The sequence below is a fragment of the Arachis ipaensis genome, chromosome B4 (genome assembly GCF_059453495.1).
Source record: "Arachis ipaensis isolate K30076 ecotype BB chromosome B4, ASM5945349v1, whole genome shotgun sequence".
Taxonomy (NCBI): Eukaryota; Viridiplantae; Streptophyta; class Magnoliopsida; order Fabales; family Fabaceae; genus Arachis; species Arachis ipaensis.
In genome coordinates, this window is record NC_142439.1 from 141,493,066 (window position 1) to 141,513,529 (window position 20,464).

The window sequence follows — 20,464 nt, forward strand, 5'->3', positions numbered from 1 at the left end:
AAGTTAGTAATTGTTAATGAGTTGACTAATAATTTGTTATGTTTTTGTAGAAATTAAGAATGTTGACATGTGATCACCTAGTCCCTCTAGATCGGTACAATGATAGAGTGGAGGAGCATTTACGACTTACTGGTTTTTATCATGCATCTCAGATTGGGGTAGTCCAATGTCACAAAGCACTGGTGAATGCTCTAATCGAAAGGTGACACCCAGACACACATACGTTTCACCTTCCGATTGGTGAATGTGCTATGACGCTTGAAGATGTGGCTATAATTCTTGGTCTTCCGACGGACGGTCTTCCAGTCACAAGTATGACAATAAGTAGTTTTGAAGCCTTGGAGGTGGAGTGTTTACACCAATTTAGAGTTGCACCGCATAAGTCGGACTGTAGAGGAAGCTGCATAAAACTGACATGGCTACAGGATCTAAAAGAAAATTTACAGTTGACTGATGAAGACAGTATACAGAGGTACGTGAAGTGTCACATTATGTTGCTGATCGGGACGATCTTTTTTGGGGATAAATATGGGACAGATGTGCACTGGAAGTTTTTACCTTTGCTTCGTGATTTTGGCAGTATTGAACAGTATAGTTGGGAATCGGCATGCCCAGCACACCTCTACCGGGCGTTATGTAGGGCATCTCGTTTTGACTGTACATATCTGGCGTCGCTTCCTAGGAAATTCCGCAGTTTTCCTCTTGCAAACAGGTAATATTATGTTACGTTTATCCCGTATCTTGATATTTAGAATTCAATTGTGTTAATGAAATATATCATATTAGGTGGCGTAACTGGGAGCGTGGTGACCGACGATATAGATATCTTACGCTAGCTCACTTTAGGAAGGCCTTTGATGAACTTCATGAAGACTAGGTGTGTTTTCATTAAAGAAGTATTTGTTGGTGTCTTTTGAATGCATCGAGTGGCATGCAACCGATAGGTATAGGCGACAGTTCGGTTTTATTCAGGGAGTACCTCATCAGGAACGGAATCTGAACAAGGCTCATGGAGAAGTCTTGACTGGTCCTAATAATCTTAACTGGTCCACGGCTTCGAGTCATTCATTTTAAGTGATGCAGTGGACAAATAGGTATAACCACGTTCTTACTGAGCTTCCCATACCTTCGCAGCATCCATTGGATACTTACATGTACTGGTACCGGACAAAATTTAGGAACCGTTTGAACTTGTCGAATCTTGTGGTTCAAGAGAATGATAAGGGTAATCAGGATATGGATGATGACAATGAAGAGCAGGAGCCACAGTCACTGCCACCATCACCTCCAAATACGCTTCCACAAGAACAACCTCAGTACTCAAGCCAGTATGTACCTCAAACACAGTTGACCCCGTCATACCCAATACATCAACAGTATTGGGGTATGTCACAGTTTGACTCAGGAGAAGGAGCTTCTTTTAGCCAGTTACTTGGGTTCATGGCTGCAGATGCAGGACAATCACAAGATGGTAATCAGCCTGAGTTCATGGTGGGTAGGTATTCATTGGACGCGAGGCATCCATGCAGGACCTCGTCGAGTGCTTCTGAAGGGTTCGTATCTGTTGACTCTAGTAGGAGTGACGGTGGACGCAGAATTTTTAATAGTCAAAACCCTAACCATGTTTCCATGTGACTCATTGAAGAAAATGCTAACACACTTGAGCAAGAGACCGATGGGTACCTAGTAAATGACCCAGATGACGAGGACGAGGATGAGAAGGATAAAATAAAGGAGTCCGATGAGGATGAAGAATCCCGTAATGATAGTATTATATTGTATATTTTGCTTTACATGTTTAATCTGTTGATTATCTTGTATTCATAAATGGTATCTCTGGTTGGTTTGACTAAATGATATGTGGTATCTCTGTTGGTTTGATTACTTTATATACTTTATCTAATTGTTTAATTAAATTATATACAGGTCAGGCACGCACTCTGAATGACACAGGCAAAAGTTACAATTTGAGGGTTGATCCGCAACGTCATAGCGCTAGTCGGTACACTCTATCTGTGTTCAAAAAGGCTGCCAAGAAATACAAGAATCTTGTGAAGGATGTAAAGTGGACAACGAAAAAATAGTTGTGTAGTTAACTTCTTTATGTATTAATTATCTATTCTATGTTTCGATTACTTTCTATGTCACGGACAACTTGAACATGTTATAATGTTTCATATATCATAATATAATGCTACAAATATCATATTAAATTAACATGTTTGGACAATTCATATCATATCATATAATGCTACAAATATCATATCATAATATATTATGAATCTACTGATTATCTCTGTGGCATTTGCACCAGCTGACTGACGACATCTGCTACGACTGTGTTTCTCAGCCCCACATAGCCTATATTGCTTGGGACGACGTAACATTCGCGTGTCCATCTCATTTAAGAAGCGCGTCCTCTTGGGGCGACCTTTGGTAACACGTCTCAGGTACGGATTCGGTACGAATCGAGGCCCGTTGTAAGCAGGCCATGTAGTAGTATTAACCAATGGCCTAAACCTAGCTCGGTACACCCGCCGAACTTGGTCCATCTTATACACATCATGCACATACACTTGCCAATTCAGTCGTTGGTTGGCACAACATGCAAACACATGTTGACAAGGAATCTGGTCCACCTGGAACTCACCACAATCACATCATTGGCGACGGAGATCGACAACATACTCCAGTCCACTTGGCATCTCGCGCACTTCGAAGACCTCATTCTGCCGGTCGAAACAACTAACCTGGATGTTTCCTAATGCAAGTTGGTTTGCATTCAACTTTGAGGTTACGAGCTCAGAAAATACATGGCCAGCATTAATCTGTGCTTCCGCCTCGGCTCTTTTTCGGGTGAACAACTCGTTAAACATGTAGAATGTTGCCTTCACAAGTGCAGTAATGGGGAGATTGCGTGCACCTTTCAAGACTGAGTTGATGCATTCTATTAAATTCGTCGTCATGTGACCCCATCGGTAGCCATCATCAAATGCTAACACGTACTGTTTGCGGGGGATTCGATTTAACCAGTTAGTGTACGCCTTGCCCCGTTCTCGTAAACACTGGTAACGCACTTCGTACTCCCGCATCGTCCTCAAATATCTTGCACGATAACAAGAAACAAACGAAAAAAGGAGGTCAAAACACTTGTTGAAGGTAACTCTATTAATAACTTACTTAGAATTGCTCAACGTTACCTATATTGACGACCAGTTTTTGCAAGTACGGTGCCTTGAATTTTATCAAAAAATTCGACTCTATATGCATGACGTAAAACATATGGAAAGCTCTAGGAGGTGACCAAGCTCCGTTACTGCGTGCCACAGCTGCATTGATGGATTGGTGTCGGTCGGATATTAGTCCCACACCATCCCGAGTGACAACATGTTGTCGTAGGTTACTAAAAAAAAAGTGCCACGCATCAGAAGTCTCTCCCTCCACAATAGCAAACGCAATTGGGACGATATTGTTGTTGTCATCCTGTGAAACTGCCACTAGTAGACAACCCTTATACTTTTCGTACAAGTGAGTCCCATCCACCTGGACAACTGGCTTACAATATTTGAATGCTCTAATGCAGGGGTAATAACTCTAAAAGACTCGATGCAATACCCGAATATCACTCACCAAGTCATCGCCTTGATATGCAGGCATAGTCTCAAAATGGACAACAGCTGATGGCTCCTTATGACACATGGCCTCAAACCATATAGGCAACGTTTCGTACGATGCTTCCTAGCCTCCAAATATTTTTTCTACTGCCTTTTGCTTAGTCAACCATGCTTTCCGATAACTAACGATGTAGTTGAACTTCGATTGCACTTTTGCAATAACCGATTTTACCTTTAAGGAGGGGTCAACCTCAACCAACGGCTTTATTGCTTCTGCAATTGTGGTCAAATCCAACTTCGAATGATCCTGAGAAATGGTGGCTCTGGTATAGGTGTTACGACCGTTATACCTCCTTATAACCCAACAGTACTTCCTGCTGATCATGCTAACCCTGATAAGCCAATCACACCCTGACCCATACTGTGTACACTTGGCATAAAATGTCAATGGCTCAGACTCATACACCCGGTAATCTACGCTTCTTCGTATAGTATACTCTTTTATCACCTTAATAACAGCTTCCCTGAAACTGAATTCCATCCCAACGGCAAATTCACCATCTGCGACAATAGGAATTTCTGCCGCGACGACAGCCAGACAAAAAATACTTACTACACAAATATTTAAATACCGAAAATAAAGGTAAATCAATATTTACTACATCAATTATGATATAAATCCAAACTTTACATCATGTAACTATATCATTCTAAACAAAATAAGAACATCAACGCATGATTAAATAATGATTAATAAATACTAATTTATATTTAACTAAATCAATAACTAACTAAAAAATTACTATCTTAAACTTAAATAAATAAACAGATACACAAAAACAAATACTAATTGAGTATATTTTTCAACTTCACTTAACTATTTGATCCATCGATCAAGATAAATTATTGCAAAATTCTAATCCTTTTTATAAATACGGGGAATTACGTACCTGCACTCCTAATTCTGGAAACTTCGGATCATGCATGGCTTCCAAATCCAAAACTTGCATGAATGATGGCTCCTCAAACGGCACTTCGTTTGCGAGTGCATTTGCCACGTCTGTCACATCTGGAGCCATAGTTCCGTCACATTGATCTTCATCTCCGTCTGGACCAACAACTTCGTAGTTGCTTTTGAACTCTTCTTCACTGTCACTATTGTAATCTTCCCGTACAATATTCCGGTCGGCCTCAGATTGTTCGAACTCAATGTACAACTCGATGAATGAGATTTGAGCCCGGTTTTCAATATACATTGAAAATATCTCTTGCATGCTCGCTTCGTCCGTTACATATTTGGTTTGAAACTGGACGAATCCATCAAACACCGGTATGGGATATCTGTATAGAATACATGATATTTTCTTGACCTCTCAGAATCAATCTTCTCACACATTACACATTTGAGCTCTTCAAATGAGATTGTGAAAGGAATAACAACATCTAACGAATTTTCACAAACAAATTTTACTCTTCAGATGTTTGTAACAAAATCTGACCAAAATAATATACTTTTAAAGGAATTCTGTCACTCATTTCTCTCAATCACTTAAACAAGAAAATAAACTTGACTACTAAATTTTTTGGTTTCATACCAAGCAAGAGAGAAACACAGAAAGCATAAACCAGAAGAAGCCGTTGAAGAAGAAGAAGAAGACGCGAATTGATCTCTTCCACCAGTTACACTCTTTTATATATGCCTTTACAAGCAAATCGGACCTTTCGATTAGGTTAACTTGATTCAAAAAAATATAAAATAATCAAATCGTACCGTGCGATTTGATTTTCCATTTCATAAAAAAATTACCACCTACAAAAAATATGGAAGGTCCGATTTCCACCTTCCGAAATGTAAATTTCTCTAGCTCCAAATCGGACCATCCGATTTGACATGCAAAATTTTTAAATCAAATAATTCGCATGATCCGAGTTCACTCACAAAAACTTATCCCATAAATTTATTTTGTACTCCATGAATCCATATATGGGCAGATTACACATAAAAACTTCCATAACCATAAAATTGAGCCGACAATGCAACCGTTGTGATGTTTTATTTTCGTTTTTTTTTTGGACAACTTGAAGTTTAATACAATTAGCCTATTATTGTAGTCTAATATATGTGATCCGTTGAAATTCGATGTGTTTTATCGAAGTTATGTGATATGATAAAGTTGTTAAGTTCTACTCTATATATTCGAAACAAAAATGTTATATGATAAACATTTTTCGTATATATATTCACCCTATATTTAAATTAATACTAGCTAACTCTCACTTTTATTTACCAAAAGAGTTAACTCTTGACATTTTTTTAGTTATTTGAAAGAGTAATATAAGGAATTAATTTTTTCAGTTAATATTAATTAATTTTTAAAAATTATTTTACTTATTTTAAATGCTAATGAATCCTAAATCTTAAATTTTTAATTTTACATTCTAAATTATAAACTCTAAATTCTAAATAAAATTAATTAATAATAATTAATTAAAAGTTAATTTTTTATATATATTTTTTCTATTTAAGAATATATGTTATGATATTATTTTTTCTAAAAGTTTAAGTTGATAAAAAAAATAATATAAATAATTATATTTTTAATACAAGTCTTCAAATAAGAGTCTTTTAATGAGTTTACTTAATTTTTGACATAAGTCTTTTTCAGTCAATTGTATTATGTTATTTTTTTTTTGAGATTCATCAATAATTATTAAACTACTCTTCCACCTTAATCCATGACAAGAATAAAAAAATTTTCGATACCCACACATTTACTCCAACAAAATTACAATTTTAAGATCCAAATAAGAGAAAGTCTTGTCACCAAGTCAACAACATTGACATAACAAAAATAGGGAAAACAAGATAAACCATCAAAGTAAAACTAGCAACTATAGCATAAATGGAACCACAGGGCACCCATCTCAGAAGCTATGCATGCAGCAGGAGAAGCAGCAGATCATCATCATTCAAACGCCCACTGGTTTTCGCGGCGGATCTCCTCCTCCTCCTCCGGCGTGAAGTCATTTTTGATATTGAATGTCTTGCGAATCTCCTCCGGAGTCTTGCCTTTGATCATGTCTGCCACTGTCTGGCAAGTAAGGTCCAAGAGGCTCTTGATGTTCAAGTAGTTTGCAGCCAGAATGAGATCGAAGAGAGTGGCCTGATCGACCTTAACGAATTCAGCATCCCACATCTTGAGATCCTCCTCGGAAGCAGCAGCATTGACGTGCTTCTTGCAATACTCAATCACCTTCGCAAGGATCTTGCTGGTGACGTTTGGAAGAGGAATTCCACTGTCAGCGCAATCGTCTTCGATCATGTGCTTGATCGTCTGCGATTCGAGAGCCACTGCCTCGTCAACCTCAAACGCCTCGCCATTGGAACTTTTCAAAGTGATCTTCTTCGTTGACGCCATTTATTATCGATTGAAGAAGAAAAGAGAGATTCTTTGCTGAATTAGATATACACGAAGAAGAAAGAGGGCTAAAATCCTAACTCTAATTTCGTTGTTCTTTTTTCCCTTTCTTTTTTCTTCTAATTGAAGAGAGAACCAAAAGAGCGTTTTAGAAAACTATCAAATTGCGAAAGAATAAAAAAAAGAAATATGAAAAAATTTTATTGATTGTTAATTGATTGAATTGTATTGAATTGTAGTGTGAATTATAAAAGTAAAATTAAATATATATAGAGCATTGCTTATAAAAAATAAAAGATAAAATAAAATAAGGAGATAACATAGAGATAAGATAAGATAATGAAAACTAAAATTGTAATTTTATTAGGCTAAATTTGTGAACCACAAAATTTTTTTATTATTATCATGAACTAAAATAAAAAAATAATTTAATAATAATTAAATTCTAAATATTTTAGACATAAAATTCTAATATCATATTAATATACTATATTTCTTCTAAAAATATAAACTAATAAAAAAAACAACATAAATAATTATATCCTTAGCGATACGATTGCAAAAACAATAACCATAATCACAATATTACGTCCATATATTTGAATCACATGATAGAATGTGTTATGCAATTTGAATTCATATCCAATATGTTAAAATTAAGCTCTTCATTGATTTAACTTGTTTCAATTATTGACATTATCAAGGGGATATGTATATATTTATGCATACAACATATATACATGAACATGCACATGCATGCATGCATGCGTGCAATGGCAGCATTGCCATATATAGAGAAATTCTTAAGCGTGGAATAGGAATAGTTACATTGTCATTTTCGCAGGTGCGTAACTTTAGTCTTAATCCTTTTCTATTTTCTATTGTTTTAAGAAAAGAATTGTTATTATATAGACTCCTTATGGGTCAAACAGCAGTTTTTCTTTCTGCTAAAGTGAAAGCAATCAAGGCTAGCTAGTAGCTAGGTTAAATTAATATTTATTTAATATCAATATAAATTCCATGCTGAAGCGTATAGCAAAGCTTTTGACCAGCCCTACCATTATTTAATATTTAATATTTATATTTATTACATCAATAATCTCATTACAATCATCTTTAGATTAGTAGTGCATTAACTGGTTATAGTATATAGAAACCAGAGAAAACTAAACCATAGTATATATCTCGTATTACATGCATCCATATTAAAAGCATATATTAATTTGAAAAGAATTTATGAAGTAAATATTAATTCAGTCAATTAATTATTAAAAAACTAGGAGGAAAAATATATTTAAAAAATCTGAAACTAAAAGTAATAAAATATTCAAAATTCAAGTAAAAAAATTTAAATTGAAATCAAATGAAATTAATTTCTAATTAGTTAATATTAACCAAATCTTTTTTTTTTATATTGTAGGTGAAATTACCTTTTTAATTCTCAATTTTTTTAAGATTTAGAATTAGCTAGAATTTAGAGTATATGATTTAAAATTTATAATTTAAAATTTAGAACTTAAGATCTAAGTAAGATTTAAAATTCAAAATCAAGGATTTTAAAATTTAAGATTTATAATAGGCAGAAGCGACGATAGGAATGGTCCGCTGTCAGCTATGAGTGGCAATGATGGTGAGTGATTGGTGGCAAAGGATGAAATATTAGTTATAGTAGCATTAATATTAGTTATAGTATTAAGAGAAATAAGCAAAAATGAAAAAAAAAAGGATAATTTAAAAAAAAAATGGTGAAGGACAGTTGATGTATGTATGTATTGTTATTTGATTATTTTTAATGATTTTCTAGTAGGATTGATTAATTTGTGGCTTGTGATACACATGTATATATATGCATGCCCCATCCTCCTCCCCCCTCCCCCCCTTTCTCTTTTCCCTGATGAGAACTAGTCTGTCCATCCAAATTCTAATTTAACAATGTTGTTTAATTTAAAGTTTATAATTAATTATTTAAAATATCTAAACAAATATAAAGTATTATCAGACCAAAATGTGCTTAAATGGTGAGGGCGTAAGGCTATATTGCTTATAATTGTTTATAATTCGAGTTCCCTAAATTATGACTCAACTAAATTTTTATTCAAAATCTCAATGAAATATATTTATATTTATTGTTTACAATTCAAATTGTTTATTTGTGTAATAATTCAAACCATTAGAGTATAGTCTTTTTAAACTTTATTCTCATATGATCAAAATAACGTTAAATTATAACATAAGATCTATTAAAGTGTATGTTTGTATGATGTATTGTTTTATATTTTTTGTCAAAATTTATTGATTTGCATAAAAAAATCACTAAAATGATTTTCAATTTTGATTTAAATTTTATTTAATAAATTAATCAAACAAATTGTCTCAAATTGTTATTTTCTAATATATATTTATAGTAATTTGTTAAATTAAAATTTTCATATATTTTTAAATACTAAATATATCATAGTAATCTTCTCCACTTTTTTTTTGGCATTCTAGTAATTGTCTTTAGTTAACCAAGAGAGAAATGTAATTAACTAGTCCACGTAAGTACGTAGTAGAATCCGTAACGTAAAGTATGTGAGTGATTGTTAGTGTATTTGGGAGAAATGAGTGGCTTAAACTTTATTCTCATTTTTTTTGAGACTCACTATAAATTAAAGTATTGTTAGGTTATGGTTTGGTAAAATTTTTATTTTTAAAAGGTATTTTTTTTAAAATTATGACATTTATTTTTAATAAATTAAATTAAAAATAATTGTTAATAGATATAAATAATAATAAATGTGTTTAGTAAAATAATTTTTAAAATTTAAAATATTATAATAGATATTAATATAAAAATTAAATTTAGATATTAATTAATATATAATATTATATTAATTTTTTTATTTTAATAAGTACAAATAATTTTTAAAAAATTTAACTTTAAATGTTTTTAAAAATATTTTTATTTTTTAAAATTTATAAATATAAATATATAATCTTTTTAATTTATCAAACATAGAATAAAAAATTTTTATTTTTGAAAATTATAAATATTTTTTTTTAAAAAATTTTACCAAACCAAACTTTAACTACAAACAAAAAAGCTAAGGAAAAATAATTCAATTCATGCGATCCAATAATAGTGACGAATTAATAAAAATAGTGATGGCATGGCATGGTCTTGGGCTCTCATTCCTTCTTTTTCTAGCCAATTTCAATTTCTAAATAATAGCTACTTAATTTAGAAAATTGTGACCGTGTTTTTCTTATTCAAGTTTGAACATTGAAACTAATTATAAGCCAAGCAAAACACAATGGTGGCGCACTCTCCCCGCTCCTTAAGTCCTAAATTTAGGATCATAGCTTTCAATCTTGAAGGGATGAAATCATTATATAAAGAAGCACATTTTGCTTCTCCAATAAGAACTCACACCAAGCACTATGCTCTCTTGTATTGCTTGGTTTTAATTGGTGTTTTGGCTTGCCAAGGTCTGCACCTTTTTGTGAAATAAAAATCCCCAAAGACCTTGGCCATACAAAAAACAAAAAAAAAAAACAAAATCCCAAGCAAAACCACAAAAAAATATTAACAAGCCAAAAAAAACCAAATAATTACACATATCGGCATTGAGAAAAACATAAAAAAAAATAATGGCAGAAAGTACAAGGAAACTTGCCCTTATTTTCTTGGTTACTTTTGCCATTGTTATTCCATGCATTAAGGCTGGCATTGCTGAATATGATGATTTTCTCAAGGCACAAGCTGAGATGGCCCATGAAATTGCTCTTGAGTCCTTCGTTCCTAATCCCTTGAATGTTACATCTGAGCTCAATCTCCACGTTCATCTGTATGTACTCTCTACTTATTTTATTTTACTTAATTAACATTATATATACTAGTATATCAATAAACGTGTTTATCACTCTTTTTATTAAATATATATAAAAATAATAAAAATTAAATTAATTGAGATGGATGAATAGTTTTTAATAAATTATATGTAATAAAAAATATTTTAAAAATAAAATCTAAACACCAATTTTTGTAATATTCTGACTATATATATATATATGTTCACACAAAGATATTTTTATAAATAATTTAATATATTTAATGAAAAGTGAAAATTTATATATGTAAAATTGATAATTAAAAATTATTAAATAGTTTAATATATTTAATTAAATTTTTATCTGATAACTTATAAATATTAAATAATTTAAATCTACATAAAAACAATTGCACCTAAATTTTTATATTAATTAAATTGCTTCACATAATAGGTATTAAATTACTTTATATATGTCAATCAATTATAATTTAAATGACATATTCTTTCTATAGTTAAGAAGCTACGGGATCAAATCCTAACTTTGAAAAAAAAGATTGGTTTATATATGATTTAATTGGATGTAGGGCAATGGAGGAAGCAGCAAACATGACAAGGAGGAATCTAAGGCAAGGACATGCATTTGATCCACATGCACCATGCGAGGCCACTAACCCTATTGACCGTTGCTGGAGGTGCCGTGCCGATTGGGCTAAAAACCGCCAATTGTTGGCCAAATGTGGCAAGGGTTTCGGACGTAGGGCCGTCGGAGGCCTCGGTGGCCCCATCTACGTCGTCACCGACGAATCCGATAACGATTTGGTCAACCCTGCTCCCGGAACCCTAAGACATGCGGTTACTCAGAAAGGACCCTTGTGGATCATCTTTGCACGCAGCATGGTCATTAGATTGCAACAAGAGTTGTTGATTTCCTCCGACAAGACCATCGACGGCCGCGGTGCTCATGTTATGATCAGGGACGGCGCCGGCCTCACTATGCAATTCGTCAACAATATCATTGTCCATAACCTCCACATCAAGAAGATCAAGTCCATGGCTGGTGGCATGATTAGGGATTCTTACAACCATGTTGGTCAAAGAACAAGGAGTGATGGTGATGCCATCTCCATTTTCGGATCCTCCAACATTTGGGTTGATCACATTTCCATGTCTGAGTGTGATGATGGCCTTGTTGATGTTATCCAGGGTTCTACCGCTATCACCATCTCCAATTGCCACATGACCAAGCATAACGACGTAAGTCATTTTGGTAATCAAGTTCAATCAAATTGGTCTAATAGAATAAAATTACGATAATTAATTTTGTTTTTGATTGAATGTCTGTGTAAAACTCTGTGTGACAGGTGATGTTGTTCGGAGCTAGTGACTCGTACACCGGCGACAAGATCATGCAAATCACGGTAGCATTCAACCACTTCGGACAAGGATTGATTCAGAGGATGCCAAGGTGCAGATATGGATTCTTCCATGTGTTGAACAATGACTACACTCATTGGTTGATGTATGCCATTGGAGGAAGCTCAGGGCCAACAATTCTAAGCCAAGGAAACCGTTTCATTGCACCAAACAACAATGCTGCAAAGGAAATCACACACAGAGACTATGCACCAAAAGAGGTGTGGTCAAAGTGGCAATGGACCTCAGATCAAGACCTCTTCATGAATGGTGCTACGTTTCTTCAATCTGGTCAACCAATCACTAAGCTGCAAAATGTCAACAAAGGGATGATGATGAAGCCAAGACCTGGTAGCCATGCCAATAGGCTAACAAAGTATGCTGGTGCCCTTGGTTGTATTGTAGGCAAGCCTTGCTAGAGAAAATTAAAATTCAGTTCATCAATTCCATTCATTTATTGATTGTGGATAATGTTTTCTTTATCTTGGTCATAAAGAAAATGTTATTATTATTATTTGGAAGAAAGAAATATTAAAATATTAAAATATATTGGCTCTAGGGTTTATTACCCCCTCTAGGATTTTTGGCACTTTCTATGTATGTGTTTTAGTGTGGGAACCATGTTGGTGTAAATTTCTTTTCTTCTTTAGAGGGGAAAAGCTAGATGGCATGCATTTCAACACAATATGTAAAGTGAAGAAAAGAATGGAGGCCAGGATTATAGGGATAATGTTTTGTTGGATGGTATGGCACTGGAGAGAAAAAAATATTTATTATTATTATTTTCTGTTTGGGGTTATAAGATGATAAGGAATAAGATGGGAGAGTTATATATAAATCACTTCAAATATGTGCTTTTTTAATTTTATCTCTTATTTTTTTATTTTTTTATTTTTTTTTGCTTGTGTTATTCGTCATGTGTACATCACTTCTCATGTAAATTGTACTGATTGACTGATGATTGAGATTGGTTCGTTTATTATTATTATTATTATTATTATTATTATTATTATTATTATTATTATTATTATTATTATTATTATGGAAAATAGTATCACATTTAATAAATAAGGTCAGAAAAATCATATAATGTCTTTAGCATGATAGATAATATAGAAAAGTATCACTAGAAACTTCTGCTTTATTCAGCTGACAGTACATTTTGGAATTTATAATAGTTAGCAGATATAGGTTATTATTCCTTATTAGATACATTAACAAATTAAAATACATAAATCTTAAAAAAGAAAAAATTATATAGTGAAAAAATATATAATTTTACATGCACATAATTAAAAACTTAATTAATTAGCATAGAGATTGGAAGTGATAATTAACTAAGAATATTATTAGCATCTTTTTTAATATTGTTATGAAAGTATTTTTTTTTAAATTTAAATTTATTTGTTTTACGTTGATTTTTTTTTTAATTTAACAAAGATCGAATTTTAGTTTTTTAGTCAAAAAATTATTTTTGTAAAAAATTTAAATTAATATAAAAATACATAAATAATTATATTTCTAATAAATATGGTTTACTCATTAATATTAACGGTTCAACTAGGTATCCTTTAAAAATCGTACAACATTCAACCTTTTATTACAATAATTAAAAAAAATTAAAACAAACACAATTAAAAATTATGAATAGATTTATTGTCTTTTTAAAATTAAATACACATTCAAAATACAATCTAAAAAAACTGAAATTTAAAATTTAAAATTTAAATTTTTGTTTCAGATTTAATATATTTAATTATTAATATATTATAATTTAAATACATATCTAAAAATCAAATTATTCAAAATTCAAAATTTTGATTTTAAAAATATAAAATAAACCTTAAACTATCAAATTATTAATTAAACTCGTACAAAACACTCAAAGAAGTAGAGAAATCACGTTTGCGCCATGTCGAAAATTCAGAGGCGCACATGGAAAACTCAGAGGTGCACGAGAAGTCATCCTCTGCTGTCGTTCATCCTCTTCCGCGCTCATCCTTAACGCTGCCTTCCTCCTTTTCGGCGCTCATTTACAACGCTGTCTTTTTAATGTTTAAATTTAAATTTTAGATTTATGATTTTGGATGTGTTTTAAAAATATTTTCTGTATAACATCATAATTTTAGATGTGTTACAATTATTTTTTAATGTTTAAATTTAGATTTTAGATTTATGATTTTGGATGTGTTTCAAAAATATTTTCTGTATAACTTTATAATTTTAGATGTGTTACAATTATTTTTTAATGTTTAAATTTAGATTTTAGATTTATGATTTTATATTTTCTGTATAACTTCATAATTTTAGATGTGTTACAATTATTTTTTAATGTTTAAATTTAAATTTTAGATTTATGATTTTGGATGTGTTTTAAAAATATTTTTTGTATAACTTAATATTTTAGATGTGTTACAATTGAAAAAGAAACTACAATTGAAAATATTTTAGTTTATGTATATAATTATATTCGACCATTTATAATTGTATTATTAACATTTATATTGTATTATTAAAGTTGACTGATTTTAGATGTGTTTTAAAAATATTTTGTATAAAATATCATACTTTCAGATGTAGGCTTAGTTTGGTAAAGCTTTTACTTTTTAAAAGTAGCTTATAAAAGTTAACTTTTAAAAGATAGCTTTTTAAAAGTGGTAGCATTTATGTTTGGTAAATCAAATTAAAAATTACTTTTAATAATCACAAGCAACAACAATTGCATTTGGTAAAATAGCTTTTAAAATTTAAAAATACTATAATAGATATAAATACAAGCATTAAATTTGAAAATTAGTTAACATATAAGGTTATATTAGACTTTTAAATTTTGAAAAGTACAAGCCAACTTTGAAAAGCTCTATCTTAGGTGCTTTCAAAAGTACCCCGATCTTTTAAAAGCTGCAAGCACAAGCACATGATCTTTTTTATTTACCAAACACAAAATGAGGAGCTTGAGCTTTTAAAAAGCACAAGCACCTCTTTGAAAAGCTTTATCAAACCAAGCCGTATTATAATCGAAAAATAACAACACAATTTTAAATTAATTGTTGATTATATACTTTATTTGCAACAACTTTATTAATAAAATTAAATAAGATCAACCTTGTTCCAATTAAATCAGCAGAGTATTTTTATGTTTAAATTAAAATATAATTAAAAATGTTGAACATGATATTTCTTAACAAATTACATAAATATATGTGTGAAAAATAATGATATCTTTCACCAATGCAAAATGAGAGAGTGCTTCAGCTGGAAGGTGGTGATGGTCTTCACCAATGAAGACGAGATGGAGAATTCAGCTGGCAGCGTCCTTTTTGGTTTGAGATTCACTAATGCGTGTGAATATCCCGTAGAATAAGGAATTTAAAAAACGGTATCTGTTACGTGAAGTTACGAAAGTAAAGCAAAGTCACCGTAACGAAGTGGGTGGGTTTTAAAATTTAAATTTAAATTAAAATCTAATTATAGATATGTATCTACAAAATAGGAACATGTTATACTAAAAAAATAATTAAATATTATTTAAATCTGATTAAAAACTGATTAAAGGCTGATTAATATTGTACAACTAGTATTTCCCTAATATTAAGAGAGGGTACCAATGAATTCATCTTATATTATTGTTTGAGAGTATGGGAAACACTAACCATCCCAAGCAGCATTTGTATTGTTCCTTTGAAATTTTTAACTCTCTAGAATCTTCCTAATTCTATGTTTAATTTCCCATATACTACTTAATTAATAAAAGATAGAGTAAAACCTATTAATCATAATACTGCAAGAAAATATGAGATTTCCCGTTATCTTAAAACTAAAACCATGGTCGGTGTATATAACTTCACTCCATCTCAATATATGAGGAAGACAATAGCTATTGGCCTAATAATTTCATACAATGACATACTAATAATTAATAATTCATATTGATTTTGATAGCTTGGCTTTCTTCAAGCAATAATGTACAAAAAATAGAATCACATACACAAGATGATAAGCTCTCCATACTTTTATAATGGACAATGACCATATATAACATTATTTTTTACACTATTGTATTATTATATTTTTTACAGTCACTTTCATTCATTTTATAACCTCAAATAAAAATTTAAAAAATAATCTAAAGTTTCTTAAATTACTACTAATGATATATAAAGTTACCTGGCTTTTGCTTACTTCAATAGATTAGTCCATAGGATCAACCCAAAAGGGAAAAGAAGTCATGTAGAAGATTACAATGTTCCAGCTGTTATTAACCAATACATCCATACCAAAAAAAAAAAAAATTAAATTAGTCTAGTGATTAATTTATTAGTATATTTAAATAAATATTGTAGGTTCGAATCTTGCTTTATACATACAGCAGCTTATTGGTTAGTGATAAACTCTTAAATAGAATTTCGAGTTGCGAAGATACTAATTAATCATTAACTTGTCGAACTAGAAGATACCGTAAGAAACCTAAACATATGCATACAAAAGCAAGTAAAGTGGATATTATATCTTATACTTCTCTAACATAGGAAACACCGTAATTGTCCATACCATATGGTAAGAAATTCTATATATCTTGCCCCAAAAGCATTATTACTATTATTATTTATCTATTCTGTGGGCATTGATGAATCCATGAAAAAAACAAAACCAATTTAATAAACATAAACCAGCCTTTCTTAACAATAATTCAGAGCATTAAAATGCAGAAAAAGAATTCTAGATCATTCCTACTGTTACGACCGGCCAATTTTTTAATATAACAAAATTTGTTTGGTTTGAGTCAACCTTCAATATCAATTTCAGAACTTCTAATTTTCTCTTTGTAAGGATGGAAATGAAATACATTTACAAAATGCTATTCATAGATTTTAATTTTTAAGGATAATTTATCTTTTATTATGGATTATTATATAATAAATCTAATTATATATACATATTTAGTGTAGGAAATATTTTTTATACTTTATTTGAATATAGTTTTATTGTAGATGAATTGAACTTTACACAATTAACTTATTGCATTATTCTACTTTGAGAAATTATTGCGTGATCCTATAGTAGTATAGTCCATTTAATGCGTACCCTAGAAAATTATTTTTGTGCAAACTTTAACGATGAATTAGATCTCATAAAATTCTCAAGTTAAAGATTAATTTATCACAAATCTGTATTTTATTTATGGGTTTATCTCTAGCTAATAAATTGATGCACACATAAAAAAAGATTCGAATTCTTGACACTTGTTAGAACAGACTAGTCAGTTAACTAATATCTCTAATTCTACCTCTAATTTTTTGAGAATATTAGTGTAATTACTACATTGCAAAATTATTATTATTTGTCTTTTTAAGAAAAGCACTAAATTAAAAATGAAATGGATTACCAACATATTTATCAACATAATGCTACCATCAATCCTAGTCAAGAACGAAAAAAATATTGAATTCCTTTTAATTATAGGATGTACTAATAATATGCCTACATATTCACTTTTGATTAGTAATAAACATGCTACAATCATATTATTATAACGAAAATATTTGGTAGCTAAAGAAAATCAGTCAAAAACAGTCATAATTTGCCTTATTTAGCATTCATTAATTGTTGGTCTTGTTTAACATTTATTAATTGTTGCAACAATTAATGGATGCTAAATAAGGCAAGTTATGGCTATTTTTGTTATAATAGGTTGATTTATTTGGTTCAAAGGACAAAGGTTTATTATGTGATTGTTGAGAATCTAGCGTACATTTAAAGTTCATCCGTACTTGATGAACCTTAACAAGAACCACATTCAAAACTTATAAAACTTTGGAATTAAATAATCATTGAATGCATTAACACAACTTAAGTCTGTCCTTTAATTTTCCTTGTGATGAACGTTTCCTTGTGTTTAACTCCAACCTTGTATGTAGCAATAAACACAAAAACATAATAAGGACAAAACCAAATATATGTGTTAGTTGTGTCCTATAAAGAACACACATTCCTCACATATTGCATAAAGTCAAGAACATTGTTAGAGGAAGAACACTTATAGTGCAAGAAATAGCAATGGCAATGGAGAATGATGAAGTGAGATTGAGAAAAAGAAGAAGAAGAGTGTGTGAAGAAGAAGGTGAGCTCCAAGAAGCAAGGTATATCAAGAAGAAGAAGAAGCAGCCGCAGCCGCAGCAGCACGAACATTCTAATGTGATCACTACTAAGAGAAGTTCAAAATTTCGTGGGGTTAGCAGGTGATTAGAAATAAATTAAACTGAGTTTGATTATGAAATTAAAAAAAAAATTTGTTTGTTCTGTTTGATTTTCTAATCCAATTAGTTAAAATTGTAATCAAACAGACATAGATGGACGGGTAGGTTTGAGGCTCATTTATGGGACAAGCTTTCTTGGAATGTAACTCAAAAAAAGAAAGGGAAGCAAGGTACACAACACACTTCTTATTTATTTATTTTTTCCTTTTATTCATTGATTTATTTGTTTGATGCTAACTGATTCATGTGTTTTGATTTTCATCTTGTTACATTTTGGAACATGGAATGGAACTGGACAATGGTGCTAGCAGTTTATCTTGGTGAGTGTTGTCATATAGTAATGAAAGCCAAGATTTTAGTTCAATCACTGTTGTTAATTAGCCAAGATTTTAGTTCAATCACTGTTGTTAATTAATTGTAAGATAACAATTTTATAATATTTCTCAAATATCATAGGTGCTTATGATGAAGAAGAATCTGCTGCCAGAGCATATGATTTAGCAGCACTTAAGTATTGGGGAACATCAACTTTTACTAATTTTCCGGTATGATATGATAGTAATATAATGGTTTGCATCTTTGCTTAGATTCAATAATTTATCTAATGCTTTCTTGTATTATAATTCTAACAGTTATCAGATTATGAGAAAGAGCTAGAAATAATGCAGACTATGACCAAAGAAGAGTACTTGGCAACTTTAAGGAGGTATAAGAAATTGTGATCCTATAATATGGGACATTTGGATTATTAGATCTTCATTACATTATCCTAAGCTTTTTCTTTTCCCTTTTAATAATTATTGCAGGAAGAGTAGTGGCTTCTCAAGAGGTGTATCAAAGTATAGGGGTGTTGCAAGGTGAGATACTACTAAGTCTTTTTGAACACAACACAAAATTGTATCTGCTTTTAAGGTTGTTGGTGATGAAGATGAATCACTAATGCTTTGTCAATGTTCTGCAGGCATCATCAGAATGGAAGATGGGAAGCAAGGATAGGAAGAGTTTTTGGAAACAAATATCTTTACCTTGGAACCTACAGTAAGTTAAAATCAACAAAAGTCAATAAATAAATGTTCAATCTGGTCAATCAAAATTGTGCTTTAGTCTCTTAAATTTTTAAAATTTACTACTTAATTTGTAAAGTTATGTTCTGTAAACCATTTTAATTTCAAGTCTAAATAGTTAAAATTAAAATTCTAAGAACTACAAAAGAAGCACATTTGCAATTTCAAGACCATATTAAACCATCCCTCTAAAAAGAAAGAAAAGATATAGTTATGCTTTTTGTTTCTACTCCTTCAATTTAGTTCCTGTGAATGACATTTTGTTATTGTTAACTAATGCAGGCACACAAGAGGAAGCAGCACGAGCCTATGACATAGCAGCAATTGAGTACAGAGGAATTAATGCTGTCACCAACTTTGATTTAAGTAATTACATTACATGGTTGAAGCCTTCACACCAAAACTCCCAAGACCCTAAACCTGAAACAGAAGTAGTACTAAACTCTCAAGCACTCACTTCTCCATCCAACTATGCTCCAAATCCAATACAACATTCAAAACCATTGCCCTTTGACAATACCTCTTTCATCAGTCTTGATCACCTGAATTACCCTGAAAATCAAGAAGTCTTTGATAACAAAATGTATCGATTTTCGAGCAGCAAGTCGTCTTCTCCCACGGCTCTTGGCCTTCTCTTTCGCTCTTCGCTGTTTAGGGAATTGGTTGAAAAGAACTCAAACAATGCATGTGGAGATGAACTTGATGAGGAAGTCACAAAAGATCAACAACAAAACGTAGCCAGTGATGATGAACTGGGTGGGATCTTCTGTGATGGCAGTGACAGCATTTCATTTTTCTATGATCCAAACACAAGCGGCTTAGAACTGCAAGAAAGCGATCTCTACTCAATTCTTTGAACAGAGATGTGTAGTTATATTGACAATA

At 31.3% G+C, this 20,464-nt stretch overlaps 4 protein-coding genes across 4 annotated transcripts; 2 read left to right on the plus strand and 2 right to left on the minus strand.

The window, feature by feature from the left end:
* Positions 1-2,231: 2,231 nt before the first annotated feature.
* LOC148569475 (uncharacterized) lies at positions 2,232-3,092 on the minus strand. The gene is made up of 2 exons (XM_088485076.1): positions 2,751-3,092; positions 2,232-2,639 (listed from the first exon to the last, which is right to left on the minus strand). Exons 1-2 carry the CDS (start codon positions 3,090-3,092, stop codon positions 2,232-2,234), a joined length of 750 nt encoding a protein of 249 aa, XP_088341202.1.
* Positions 3,093-6,431: 3,339 nt separating this feature from the next.
* Positions 6,432-7,173, minus strand: LOC107638128 (SKP1-like protein 1B). The gene has a single exon (XM_016341302.3). It carries the CDS (start codon positions 7,031-7,033, stop codon positions 6,581-6,583), a length of 453 nt encoding a protein of 150 aa, XP_016196788.1. The 5' UTR covers positions 7,034-7,173; the 3' UTR covers positions 6,432-6,580.
* Positions 7,174-10,449: 3,276 nt separating this feature from the next.
* Positions 10,450-13,255, plus strand: LOC148569476 (pectate lyase-like). The gene is made up of 3 exons (XM_088485764.1): positions 10,450-10,860; positions 11,430-12,099; positions 12,207-13,255. Exons 1-3 carry the CDS (start codon positions 10,664-10,666, stop codon positions 12,675-12,677), a joined length of 1,338 nt encoding a protein of 445 aa, XP_088341890.1. The 5' UTR covers positions 10,450-10,663; the 3' UTR covers positions 12,678-13,255.
* Positions 13,256-18,315: 5,060 nt separating this feature from the next.
* On the plus strand, positions 18,316-20,455 carry LOC107638130 (AP2-like ethylene-responsive transcription factor At2g41710). Its single transcript, XM_016341303.3, has 8 exons — positions 18,316-18,497; positions 18,603-18,685; positions 18,827-18,835; positions 18,972-19,060; positions 19,148-19,221; positions 19,322-19,372; positions 19,477-19,553; positions 19,862-20,455. Exons 1-8 carry the CDS (start codon positions 18,316-18,318, stop codon positions 20,434-20,436), a joined length of 1,140 nt encoding a protein of 379 aa, XP_016196789.1. The 3' UTR covers positions 20,437-20,455.
* Positions 20,456-20,464: the final 9 nt, after the last annotated feature.